The sequence below is a fragment of the Triturus cristatus genome, chromosome 2_2 (genome assembly GCF_964204655.1).
Source record: "Triturus cristatus chromosome 2_2, aTriCri1.1, whole genome shotgun sequence".
Taxonomy (NCBI): domain Eukaryota; kingdom Metazoa; phylum Chordata; class Amphibia; order Caudata; family Salamandridae; genus Triturus; species Triturus cristatus.
Window position 1 is genome coordinate 560,825,266 of NC_140582.1, and position 13,106 is coordinate 560,838,371.

The 13,106-nt window shown below is 39.5% G+C and overlaps 1 protein-coding gene across 2 annotated transcripts in view; it reads left to right on the forward strand.

Moving 5' to 3' along the window:
* Nucleotides 1–13,106, forward strand: part of GUCY1A1 (guanylate cyclase 1 soluble subunit alpha 1) — a 436,773-nt gene that overhangs the window by 257,753 nt on the left and 165,914 nt on the right. For both annotated transcript variants that reach the window (XM_085641712.1, XM_085641711.1), the window contains exon 3: nt 12,041–12,102. In XM_085641712.1, the coding sequence (XP_085497838.1) occupies nt 12,041–12,102 (62 nt within the window). The remainder of the gene's footprint in view (nt 1–12,040; nt 12,103–13,106) is intronic.

Consider the following 13,106-nt stretch of genomic DNA (forward strand, 5'->3'; position numbering starts at 1 on the left):
TTACAGGGGGGTTCCTTGACCCCAAATCGGAGGACTCAGGATGAAGGGAAGGCCTGCTAGGGGCCCCAAAGTCAGTTTCCTACAGCCTTTTCATGTTGGACAGACTGAGTCAGAAAGGCTGTTGGAATCTGGCATCATTATCAGTTCGTCGGAAATGCTGTCCGTTGAGCAGTACGAATCGGCTCGACCCACCGGTATTCTCTGAATGCTGGTCGGAACTGATTCGGAATGACCGAACGGTTCCCCTTTTGACCGCAAGCATCATAATCGGTGGGGCGGATCCGACTGTTGGCCAGAGGCTTTCCGATCAGCATTGTATTTTGCCCCCAAATGTAAATATGAGATTAGAAATACCGAATGCAGTTTTTTGTTCAGAATTGAAATTATACACTTGCCCAAGTACTTGTGATATTTGTGATATTTCAGCACAGTATCGTGTACTGTTTTGCTCCTTGTGCCTTCATCTATGAATAAAGTGAACGTATCTAGAGATTAATTTTGTAATGATGCTCATAATCCTGTGGAATAAGGTGTGCCTTATTTCATTGTGGGTACTTTGAAAAATAAGAAGAGGTAGGAGATCAGCATATTTATTCAATATTTATTCCAAAGCATAGAAATATGGCTATGATAAAGACTAGCTATTTCATTAGAAAACTACTAATCAAATCATAGTATTTGGTCAGTAAATTGTAACTCCTATCTCTTAACTGCTTTGTAATATTTTTCTCATTGCAATAGGTTATTGCTGATCAATAGAGTGGTATGATTCATTGACTGTACTGCCTTGTTGTTTGCTATAGCAAAGTCCCTATTTCATTGAGTTCATTGGTAGTGGATCACTTTGAAAGTTAAACAGCACACTATGAGTGTGTTGCATTCCTCCAAAGGTAACTAATGAGTGAATCGGAACAGTGAGTTCTGTAATCCAACTTCGTTGTGGTTTAGATAAAATGGATAACTTCATGCAGGGTGTCTTTAAGCAGGAGAGAGTGTGGATTCATGTAATCTAACGTGTAACACATCTCTGCATTCATGGAGATTACATGAATGACCTCACTGACTAGCTGAGGCCACAACTAGTACATTTTACAAACGAGTTAAATTAGATCTCAAACTGATTTTGAGATGCTGCTCGCAATGAGGATTGATCAAATGATTTTAGTGCCAGGTTCCTAAAGAAATATTAAACACACCAAAATATCTATATCTTATCGTGAAGTTTAGTTTCTTGCAAGACATTTAGCAAGATTGTTTGAGCCTGTTCTCAAAACATTCAGACTTTTAAAAGGCAAAAACTAAAAAACTAAAAAATCATTTATTTCCACTGCAACACTAGCACCCTCACATATCATTATTTCGTTCTGTTTCCAAAAACAAGAGCTTGCACTATAACTTCCTATACAATATTGCCGCAACAATGGATGAACAAAACATCCACTAATGCTGAAGTAATTGCACGCTCTTGATGTCTAATCAAATCTTAGACTTTTACATGCAGGTAAACTGCTATCACTCAACTTAATTGACAGTAGATTTACGAAATTACTATCCTGTGTGCTGATGTAGAATCAGACTGAGATTCACAAATAAGATAATAGCTAAAGAAAGCTGACCCAATGCCCCTTTCTGTATTTAATATTACTATTAATGTGATATATTGTTTTTTTACATTAGCTTGTGGGACGGCTAACATTGTAAAAGATAAAAATTGCTTTTTGCTTTCCTTGGGTGGTCCATATTGCATACCATTGTTTTATATGCACCAATGCATTCTATGGAATTCGGAAATGTTGGTGCATCTTTTCACTTGCACTGGTTCAAAATCATCCTGTTTCTATTTGGAATTGTTAAATTCATCTTTATCTTTGAACTGAAATATGTTTACGAAACAAAATTGGAATATACTTGTTCCAAGCAATCCATTTTAGATCATCTCTTTTAATCCTCAAACGGACTACCTTAGAGAAAGTCTTCTTAGTCTTAATGCCTGAAAAATGTCTAGCATTTTGAAAGAGAAATCAGCCATTTGAAGCCCACCATGTTCTACAATGACTCACCACAGCACCACACTTTCGATCACTTTGTGATCCATAATGGAATTCAATCCTCCAAAAATAAGCTCGGATAATGGAATTGCTCACTATGTTCTGCCTTCTCTGCGTTGTTGAAGGTTTCAGTCTTACACCATATAAAACTGAAAGAGATGATGAATTCCTTTTTTATGTTTCCAGTAAGTGATCACTCTATTCAATAACATCAAGCATGAATTGATGGTCTTATATCTTTGAACTCTCCCGGAATAATGAATATGTGAGTAACATTGGCTAATGAGGGTCTTTGCAACCTCAGCGTAGGTGATCAGTGCAGAAGGCTGTTCTCTCATTAGTCTACAGTATATATCTCTACCGTCATCACTAGAAAATGATAATTGTCAATATAGTACTAACCTGGAATCGTGAACAAAATCTGCAGACCTCTCTGATACATTGTATCCTTTTCAGGCCAAAAGTAATTGTAATTGGCGTCAATGTTTAATGGAATCTTTGATCTCTTTCACTTCTTACTCTGGCAACCCACCTATTAACACCAGAGGTACATTATTAACAGCATTAGGCGAAGCTGGTTTAATCCTAGAAACGTGAAATGTGGGTGACTAAGATAGTCCATCCTGCTGGTAATTTTAATCACTTATCTCTTTTGCTTCATGAACTACATTGGCTACCTATTTCAACCAGGATTACATTTAGAATCTGTTGCCTAGTCCACAATGACATCCATAGAAACATTCCTTTCATATCTTACAGATTTGCTTAAGATTTCTAGTGGTAAAAGTGGTCTAACATGTCACAATTGTTTCCAACTCCACACCCGAACATAAGAACCCCTACTGCTCAAAGACAGTGCAGCCCCATCAATCCGAATCTCTTTTCTTCTAGGCTTCAGAACCTTGACACATTACACCATCTTCCGAAAACATGTAAAGGCCCCCCCTTTTCAAACAATAATTATTGTAATGTTTTGCAAAGAACCTATGATTTCTTTCTCATGCTGATCTCCATTGTTCTCTACATTTGTTAACTATTATGATGGTTTTTCTCCCCCATCTCGATGTACCCTGTTACTTTTGACAGTTTTATGGTAAAGAACCCTTATACCACAGAGGTTCATGTGTGTCATGTACATGCCATAATAATTTTAAAAAATGCAATTACAATAAAATGCGTGCTCCTGTCTGACAGAAAACTTATGATTAGGCATGTTGAATAATACTTTAGGCATATTGTTTTTTAAATGTTTTATCATGGTTCATTTGTCATTAAAGTCACAAGAGCCTATGCTATTTTTAATTTGCTTATTAGGTCAATCATGTGTTTAAGGCATCAAAATAGACCATATAATTCTACTGTGAAATCATAAAAGACAGAGGTATGTGGTTTTCATTATATAAAAATGAGAGATAATGTCTCTTATGTCCAAAACAACTTTCGGCTGAAGAGGATATATGGGGGAATTGTGTTGGGGGTAGTCTGCAATGATGCACTGCATTGAGAACTTGGTATATGAAAGTACTGTCACGTCAGTATGATGCTCTGAAGTATATATTCCCTGCTATGCAAGAGTTTGATCCTACTGGTAAGCAGAGAAATGAAAGACTTTGCACAATGGATTATGCAGTCTCACTGGGAAACTTGTGGTTTCATGGATTCTTTCATCACGTCCAACAATCTCCCTACTGCCTTTGGCACTGTGAAATCGAAGCTGCTATATAAAACAAGCATTGGCATAGCCAATAGGTCTCGCCTTTGGGACCTTGTAAGTGTTTAGCCATGCAACAGTTGATGCTGTTGTACCAATGAAATTGTGCTGCATAAATAAATACTTATAAGGTCCCAAAAGCGAGACCTATTTGCTATGCCAATGCTTGTTCTTTTTAAAGGAATAGATGCTTGTTTCTATTTCTTTACTTTTGCTATAATCGCGGCACCGGCGCTTTACTTTTAACATTAAAAGTAAAGCGCCGGAGCCGCGATTATAGCAAAAGTAAAGAGATAGAAACAAGCAACTATTTCTTTACAAAGAAAAAAGCTGGGGGGAAAAATGCTACAGCCGGCCACAGTCTGCAGTGCAAGCGCGCGCCCGCGCACATGCACTGCATGCTGTAGCCGGCGGTAGCATTTTTTGAAGCCCTCCTTACTTAAGGTCTCCGCCAGACCAGCGCAAGCGCTGGGTCAGACTCGACCTAAAAAAGGAAGGCCACCTCTTTGACCATTCTGTGAACACCATGGCATGCAGTGGGCTCAAGGAGTGTGAAAGGAATTTCCAAGTAGAATAGACAAGTGTGAGGTTAGAGGAGCCGAACACACTCAATTGCAACACGAACAAAGCATTATGATTTTTGTAGCTGTCATTTGTAATGTGACTGGTAGATCGTATTGACAGGGATTGGTGTATGGCACGCGGTCATGCCCAAGTGGTCAGAGAGAAAGGAAAACACAAATCTCCATGGCATAGATAAATCCAATATATGTTTACTGAAGCAGCAGTACCACTCCTGTTCCAAGAGCAATATAACAATTATATAACACAGTAAATGCCTCATAATACCTGTGGCCAGACAAATTCTCCTGCCTCAAAAATATACTCCAATAAAAACATGGCCACCTCATGTCTGCTTTATGCCTCTTCGTGGAAAGCCAAAGTTGATATTTCATGCGCCATCCTTCTGTCCATAGCCCTACTGTGCTTTAGCGGATGACACAAGCTTCTAACTTGGCAAGGCATCAATAAATGTGGGCAGGACGCCTCAATGAGTTGAACGCTCGCTGCTGATGAATGCGCTATCTTTAGATCATGAGTTTGAATCCCGATAAGGCTGACTCAGCCTTCTATAGATCTGCAGGTCAGTGAATGAAATGCCTTTGTATTGGGTAATCATAACTGTTATTTACATAGTTTAGAAATAGCAGATGTGCGATATTAAGCACTATACATAAAAGTCAAGGCACTATTACCCCAAACACCACTAACACCGCTTCTCAGCCATAGCGGCAAGCATACTCAGGAAACATTCCCATATGACAACATAGAAACGTTCCCATATGACAACATAGAAACGTTCCCATATGACAACATAGAAACGTTCCCATATGACAACATAGAAACATTCCCATATGACAACATAGAAACATTCCCATATGACAACATAGCACACTGTGGTCAGGTGGGCACATCTGAGCTATCTAGCAAACTGTCCCGTGGGGCATCACACAGATGATTCATCAAATTTATGCTTTTTTCTTTGCAACTTCTTTATTTTATGGATTATATGTGCAATTATTCCTTGTTCGTAAAGTCATCTCTTTTTATTTGTGTTTTTTTTCATTCTGCATTTCTTAACCTCGTTTCAAACATCAATGCATTTGGAAACTCTGAAGTTGAAAAAACATAACAAATGTGGTGTGTAGGATAAGAAAAGAAGCACAAAGAAGGGTCATGAAAAAACTGGGAGGTAAAGGTACATCAAGCACACAACACATTTCAGCAGTGTAAATAAAGGAAAAATAAAATGATTATAATTTGCTTTTATCATTTAATTTTCTCCTGCTGCGGCAGCTTTGCGTGGCGGGGCTGCTTTGCTCTCATAGAAGCGGGAGGAGTGGAGGGCACTCTGTAAGTGCGCATGAATGTTTGGCCGGCCGCCTAGGGCCGGCCAAACAGTCATGCACACTTTGTATGTTCTACAGCCTGGGTTGAGAACATGCCCAGACTTCCATTCCATGGCTGAGCGCTGAACCACGGTGCTCAGACCAATCACATCGCTGCATTGCAGCGTTGTGATTAGCTTAGGGAAGCCTGGGTGCTCTGGGCAGGAGAGGCGATGGTGGAGAGATGCGGCGAGGAGGTAAGTATATATTTTTTTCTTTAGCCCACCTCCGATCTGTGCCAGCCGCCACTGTTAAGATTGTTGTATTACAGTCTTTGCTATAGAGAACCTCCTGACGAAGAACCACATGGGTCTCTACCTGAATATGCAGAAACAATAACTTAAAAACACTACAGAGGATACAAAATGCTGCCGCAAGATTAATACTGAATGTCCCTAAATACGAGTCAGTAGCTAAGGAATTTCGAAGACTACACTGCTTCCGGTAGCTCATCGTATTAGTTTCAAGGCGGTATTCTCGCTTACAAGGTCTTGAACAACACGGGACCAGTGTCTCTCTTTTCTTGGTACCATCCGGTCACGCAGCTACGCTTCACTGGTGCCAGAGTTATGAGGGTTCTAAGAATTTGAACCACATGTTGGGGAGGCTGTAGCTTATTTTATGGCACAGCAAATTTATGGAATACACTTAAAATTGATATCAGAAATGCCTGCTCACTGACTTCTTTCAGGGTCTAAAAACCTGGCTATTCCAGTATTAGATCTTTTTCTGGGCTCACCTCTGGAAACCTCTGGGTATTCGTGCGCTCAATACATTTTATTAACATAACATAACATTGAGGCAGCAACAAAAAACAAGTTGCATGGAGAGTTCTGTGAAATTTAAAACAAGGTTAACTAACGTGGAGAGAAAAATACAAAAAGATAAATGAATGAGCAATTGTAAACAACAGGAATGTGTGGAGAGCAAATGAATGAATTATAGGAGAAAAAGAAATAGTACCTCAATCACAACGTGAGCAGCGGCTGGCCATTGGAGGGACACTAATTAAACTTGATTAATCTGTACTTGGTCCACGCGCCACAGAGAAAAGAAAGTGACGTATGACCAGCACTGCCCAATGAGAAGGCAGCAAAGAACAGCAACAATAATGCCAATGAATGGTAAGCTATGGGTGGGTTCATAGCCCATTATTAGATACAAGAGTCCTGCAAGCAAGAGCGCATGTGCTAGCGCATGCTCTTGCAGGCTCGACCTAAAAATACTGAACATAGAATACTTTGTGTACTTTAAGCTTTTTTCTGCCCTACCCCTAACTCCCGAGCAGCAAACTGAAGGAAGTGAGACGCTACCGGAAGTACATGTGGTCCAATGGAGCGTGATGATGCAATTGCTGCAGTCCCCTTCAATTTCGGTGACTCTAATTCCAGGCGAATGTAGTAAAATAATGCTGCACACTTTCACTGAAAAAAATCTTTAGAAAATGTTTGCCCAAACAATAATTATTACATGAGAAATAGATAAACACAGCTAAGGTGTACACTACAAGACTTTTAAAATAAGTCTGTAAAAAATTTGCACTTTGTTTGATTTTCATTAAAAAAAAAACACAAAAAAACAACCAATCACGTTATATTCTATTCAGAGCAAGTCATTATTGCCTGTGAATTCTACTTGTGTGGAACAAAGCCAGCTTTTTGCACCAATCATTTTTTTCAGATAATTCACATACCGGAAGGTAGTTTCTTCTAAAACGTAGGTGACCTGCTGGCTGGCCCACTTTTCGAGAAGACGCCCAAGTCATGAGCTACGATGTCATACTGTGACAGCTTATTTTGGACCCTGCGTCCATTGGCAATGTGATTTCGCATTGGATAGTAGGCTTGCATCGCCCATGAGCCAGGATGTATTCACAGCACTTCCTGTACCTGGCACCCACATAGGAAACAACGTTTTACGCTGTAAGTAACTTAGGCCTATTCCTACGTCTCAGCACCCCTTCTGAATTCTGAAACCCAATCGTGGAGAGAGATTTTTGACACTCTACACGCCAGGTCAAAGATGCTTTCTATCATGACTTGATCAATGTAAACATCAGATGTGGAGACAACGTTAAAAGAGTGAAGGATGGGTAAATGAAAACAATGAAACTGAAGTAGTATGAAAGCGCATATTTTTAAAGAAAAGGGGCAACCAGCAATTTGCTGCCGTGGACCCCCTTAAAAATATATTTTCAAAAATAAGTTCACTGGTATTGGGGAGGGGAGGTTCAAAAGAGGAGCAGGTGGGGGAATCAAACAAAGAAAGCTGGATTTGGGGGAGGCGGTGAAAAGCAGCAAACGAGAGAGCAACACAGAGTGCTGAGGGAGATAGACATGAGGAAAGAGCAGCATGGTACGAGAGCAGAGGCACACGAGGGAAAGAACAACATGAAGCACATGGCGTGGCAAGTAAGGGAGAAGCACATGAGAAAAGTAGCACACAAAGTAAACAAGCGGCCGCGAAAGTGATCGCGATTGCAATCAAACTTCAAAGCGGCCGTGAAAGTGAATTGCGGTGAAGTGCGGCGCGCGCGCCCGCGCACATGCACTGTAGCTCTAGGCTGGCCTGGTAGCACTTTTTGGAGCCCTCTCAATAAGTCTCGCCAGACCATCGCATGCACTGGGTCAGGCGAGACCTAAAAATAACCATAGCTTCTCAGGGTGCCAAACTGAAGCCACCTCACCTATTTTGATGAACACATTTTTATGAGTTGGAGCAATTGCTTTCTCAGTGTTATGGCGTTTGTGAATATATGGTGGGCATCCTTACCACTGAAATGGTACCAATAGTGTAATCTGACATAAAAGGGTTGAAGGATTCCTAGAGCAAGGCTTTACCAACCGTTCAATCAGGACCACACAGGATCCTCACCTTGGGGGCCCTTGCACTATGCTTTCATTCCTCCGTTTTGAATGTAAAATGTGTAACTGAGACTATGAAACGCTCCCTAAAAGATTTCTACTTTTGAAACTATGACGCTGGATTCTGGATCTGCATCTCCATATATGTCAATTTGTGATTCAGTCCCTTAATTTTGTTCTTTGTACTCTTCACTTGGTAGTTGATCTTTGTCACAACCTCCTCTACTGCTGATACTATCAGACATGGCTCTCCGCAATTTTCTCAGATCCTATTGAAGATTTTAAATTGGGGAGAGTAAGGTCTTCAGAGTTCTCCTCTTAATCAGTATTTTGACCAGATGTGGGTGTCTGCCCCGCATGGTTTGGTTTTATTCTCCTCAGGAGGAGTTGGGGACCTTCTGAAGTAAATGCAAATCTCTGAAACAAACTGTAAGGTTCCTCCAACAGAGACACCTCAGGACCTAATTCAGAGAAGCAGGATTTACACTCATTATGAATTTAGCTGTATTCATGCTGTTGGAAATGTTGGCAAGGCATGCTGTCTTTCACTCTACAGCCTCTCTCCTATCGCTATCCTACCTGCTCTCTTCTCTGCTTTATATACTATATCAAAAGTCTAACCTCTCCACAAGGCTCTGAAATATCAGTGGAATACTGGATCTTTTTTAAGGTCCCACAAAGAGCAGACATACATGCATTCCCTGGAAACAGAGTAAGCAGTCAATGCAACTGTCAGGTTCCACTCAGGTGTTATAAAGGTGTCAGCACAGCCTTCTTGGTGAATGTATCTTACGCATTAGAAGAGTGCACCGCCTTCACCTGTATCCTCTGCCCACTGTGTGGTAGAAAACAATGCCAAGTTTTGAGCTTCAAGGATACATTGCCACCTCTTGCACCCAGTACACCCAAAGAGGGTTACCTGGTGAGTCAGGCCACCAAATGCTGCTCAGATGACAGAACCATGCTAGTGGTCCATGAGAAAGCATTCTTTATGGAGCTTAGCTTGTAAATCTCACTGACCTCCTAATAGTCCGTTTGAAGATTTTGTGCATGGGTTAACAAAGTATATTAGAGGACCAATCCAGGTAATTTGTCTACTGTCCTTTGCTCTCAATGAAAATTAGCACCCTCTTATACTCTTGTCAGATCTACACACTCATAGTCTTGTGGTGGGGCCGAAAACCTACAATGTTCTAATTATACGACTCATGACAGAATTGGCTTAAGCTGCCCTTCCATACTTGTTAGGTTCCAGGAATGGAAAGGAAGTCACAATCCTGTATCTTTTGTAACATTGAGAGACTTAATGGTTAAACAAGTAAAAAGGAACAGTATCTGGGAAAAATACATGATTATTAAAGTAGGGTTTTTTATATTATAAGAATGTTGTTTTTTCAGTGGCCATATTTGATGCACCTTCAGACAAACCATAAAACTGATGGCATATGGTGAAGAAGCGTTTTTATCAAAATAATATGGTTATATGTGCAATCTTAATGTGCAGACTTAAATTAACAAAATGTGTTTAAAAAATGTGCATACATGTAGTAGATTGCTATACTTACTCATTATAGGCCTCAAAATGTTTAAAGCAGCATTGCTATGGCAATGCTCTCTACTTTGGTTCACCTCATTATGTTCTGAAAAGGCTTCAAACCACACAGAATGCTGCTGCCAAGCTTCATATGAATCTTCCTAGGCATCAATATGCTAAAAAGACAGTCAAGGATTTTCACTGGATGCGAGTGGAGCGGCATGTTTAATTCAAGGCCCTTTGCATTCTGCATAGATCACTCAACAAAAAGGTCCTTCTTTGTTAAGATCGCTAGCTCTGACTCTGTCCTAATTTCAACACTGTATAACTATATAATCATAAAGTGGGAGTTCTTTTTAATAGGATCCTTTTAAGAACAACACAGTGGGCCTCATCACTAGTTGCCCTTGTTAGGTGTGATTACCACCACACCTGATAAATACCATTACTTTAAGATATGTTGTTGAGCAAGTGTGGTAAATAGCACCAATTGCAATTTTTAGCCACCCAATGGGCCTTAGCATATGGATTTTGGTGCTTATCCCAAATATTGGAAATTATTGGGCTGCTTCTAATGAGGACCTGGGTAGAGTACCTGATTGGAAAGATTGGACGGAATTAGGTAAAGGAGATCAGAGAGGAGCAGTAAATCCCATGTAACTTGTTCTCTCCTTAAAGAGTGACTTTTGTTGCATTTCCCAGTATGTGAACTTGTATGACAGCTTCACTAGCAGTGAACAATATAGAGGAATATCTCCTAAATGTGTGTGCTAGAAAAAATCTATATAGAGGAAATACACACTTTCACAATTAGTACACCATCCTTCCTTTTTCGTTTTTTGTGAACCGACTCCAAATAATCATTTGAACCACAATATTTTACTACCAAAACATTTATTAATATTTATCTAAAAAATTTGGCTCCAAAATTTCCACTTGATCTAGCGGTTAGAGACTACACTGCTCATCAGTGAAAACACAATTTAGCAAAGTGATTGAATTAACATATTAGACACAAAAAGGTCTGAGCTCTAGATGGAAATAAAGCGTAAAGGATATTTACTACAGAGATAATTATGCATGAAATAATCATAAAGGTCCAATACAGAAGCACAGAATAATGCAAAATCATGAACCCTCAACTTAAGCATATTCTAAGTGAACATTTCTAAGTGTGAGACTCATTTAAAGCACTAACAGCATACCAGGACACCTACAAGTAAAATGGCAAAATAATCACACAAAACACTAGATCCCAGAGGTTTTATAGAAAAATCACACAATCTATTAATAGATTCTGCAACATCAGCATGGTATGGTCATTGTTAGGGTTGCATTTGGCAAATCAGGAACATCAATGTGATAATGAAAAACATAAACTATTTAGAACTAACCCATTTTCTTTAGGTAAGAGAACCCTTTCATTGCTTCCTCAGCAGCTGCACTCCAGAGATGTATAATACAATTTCGACATTTCATGAATAGTGGCTCATAGAACTAACAAGTCTTTAGCGAACTTCCAGCGGAAGTCCTTAAAAATGATACTCTTGAGGACATCATAAAAACCTAATTCACCATACACACTTTCTAACAAGATCCTATACAATGGTAGTACATTGAAGTCATCTGCTTGATGCTCTGTGGAAGCAAGGGGAGCGATGGCTTTGCAGAGGGCTACCGGTTGGGAGGGGGAGTTGAATGGAACACAATAAACTGCATCCATTTTTATAAAATAATGGTATAACTATTAATAGTATTATCTAGACTTCTAAAGAACCTAGGTAACTCATTCCAGTGCAACTTCATCAGTTAAATCTCTATATATCATTAGAAATAAAACATTTCTAAAATAATTTTGACATGATATTTGCACATTGGCATATTTCAAAAATCACTGTAACTATTTTTACAAGCTGTTTTTACTTTTATTTTAGGTTGAAAGACTTGACCGGGCATTGCAAAGAACACTAGCAAGGCACAAATCCAAGGAAGGCAGGTAAGAAAAAAATATTATAAAAACTGACTGCTGTAGACCTTTCTATTTATGTTCTCTGCCAATATTTGTTTGCATACTGTCATGTGGACATTTTTAGTTTTCACACTTTCTGCTTAAGGAGGATAATCAAAATAGCCCTGAAAAACATGATTTTAAAATCCCTTGGCATACTGTTTTCCCTGAAACATTCAAATTGTCAGGAAATACCTTTCATTCATTTTTTTTAATTTTTAGCACACTGCCAAATAGAAGCTTAGTTAACATTTAATATTACTTACAACACATAATTAACAAACACTACTTCACTATTGTGAGTCTCGAGGCAAATGGATCTGATTTTTTGCCATTTTTCAAATCACATTGGTGGTTTTTTGGAGTTGATGTGACACTGAGCTCAAACAGTAATTTTCCTAGCACTGTGTTCATCTTAAAAGAGTGGAATAGGTGCTGTGTCTCTGAATATAGTCTCACTTTATACAGTTGTGAAATTGCAATGTTTTTGTAATACAGGTGCATTAACCCTATTGTATGAATGTATATATGTAGTATTTCTATAGTGTGTAACTATTGCCAAAAGGTAAAGACTCAGGGTCAAACACAAGCATAAAGTCAAAGAAAGATAGGAGATTTAGCTAGATTGTGGACTGTTAGTGTATTGTGATGTAGTGTTCTTTAAAGAGGTGACTCTTCAAGTCTTTCCTAAATTGGAGCATCGTTGGGGGTCCTGATGGACATGAGGATCTTGTTCCAGATACTGGGTGCATAGATGGATAAGGCATGCTTCCATGGTTTTTCAGTTTTTTTCAACACTTTGTTATATCATGTGTACTTTAATATGCATCTTTCCTAGCGTTCTGGTCCTTGCTGTTCAGCCACTGTGAATGTGGTGTTTGGAATGTTGGAGGTGTGGTGATGCAATGGAACGCTTGCGTGCCTGTGAGGTGGAGAGTGGCATTTGGAGTATGGGCTGAGCAGCAGGGAGGCTGCTCCTGGTGGGGCTATCC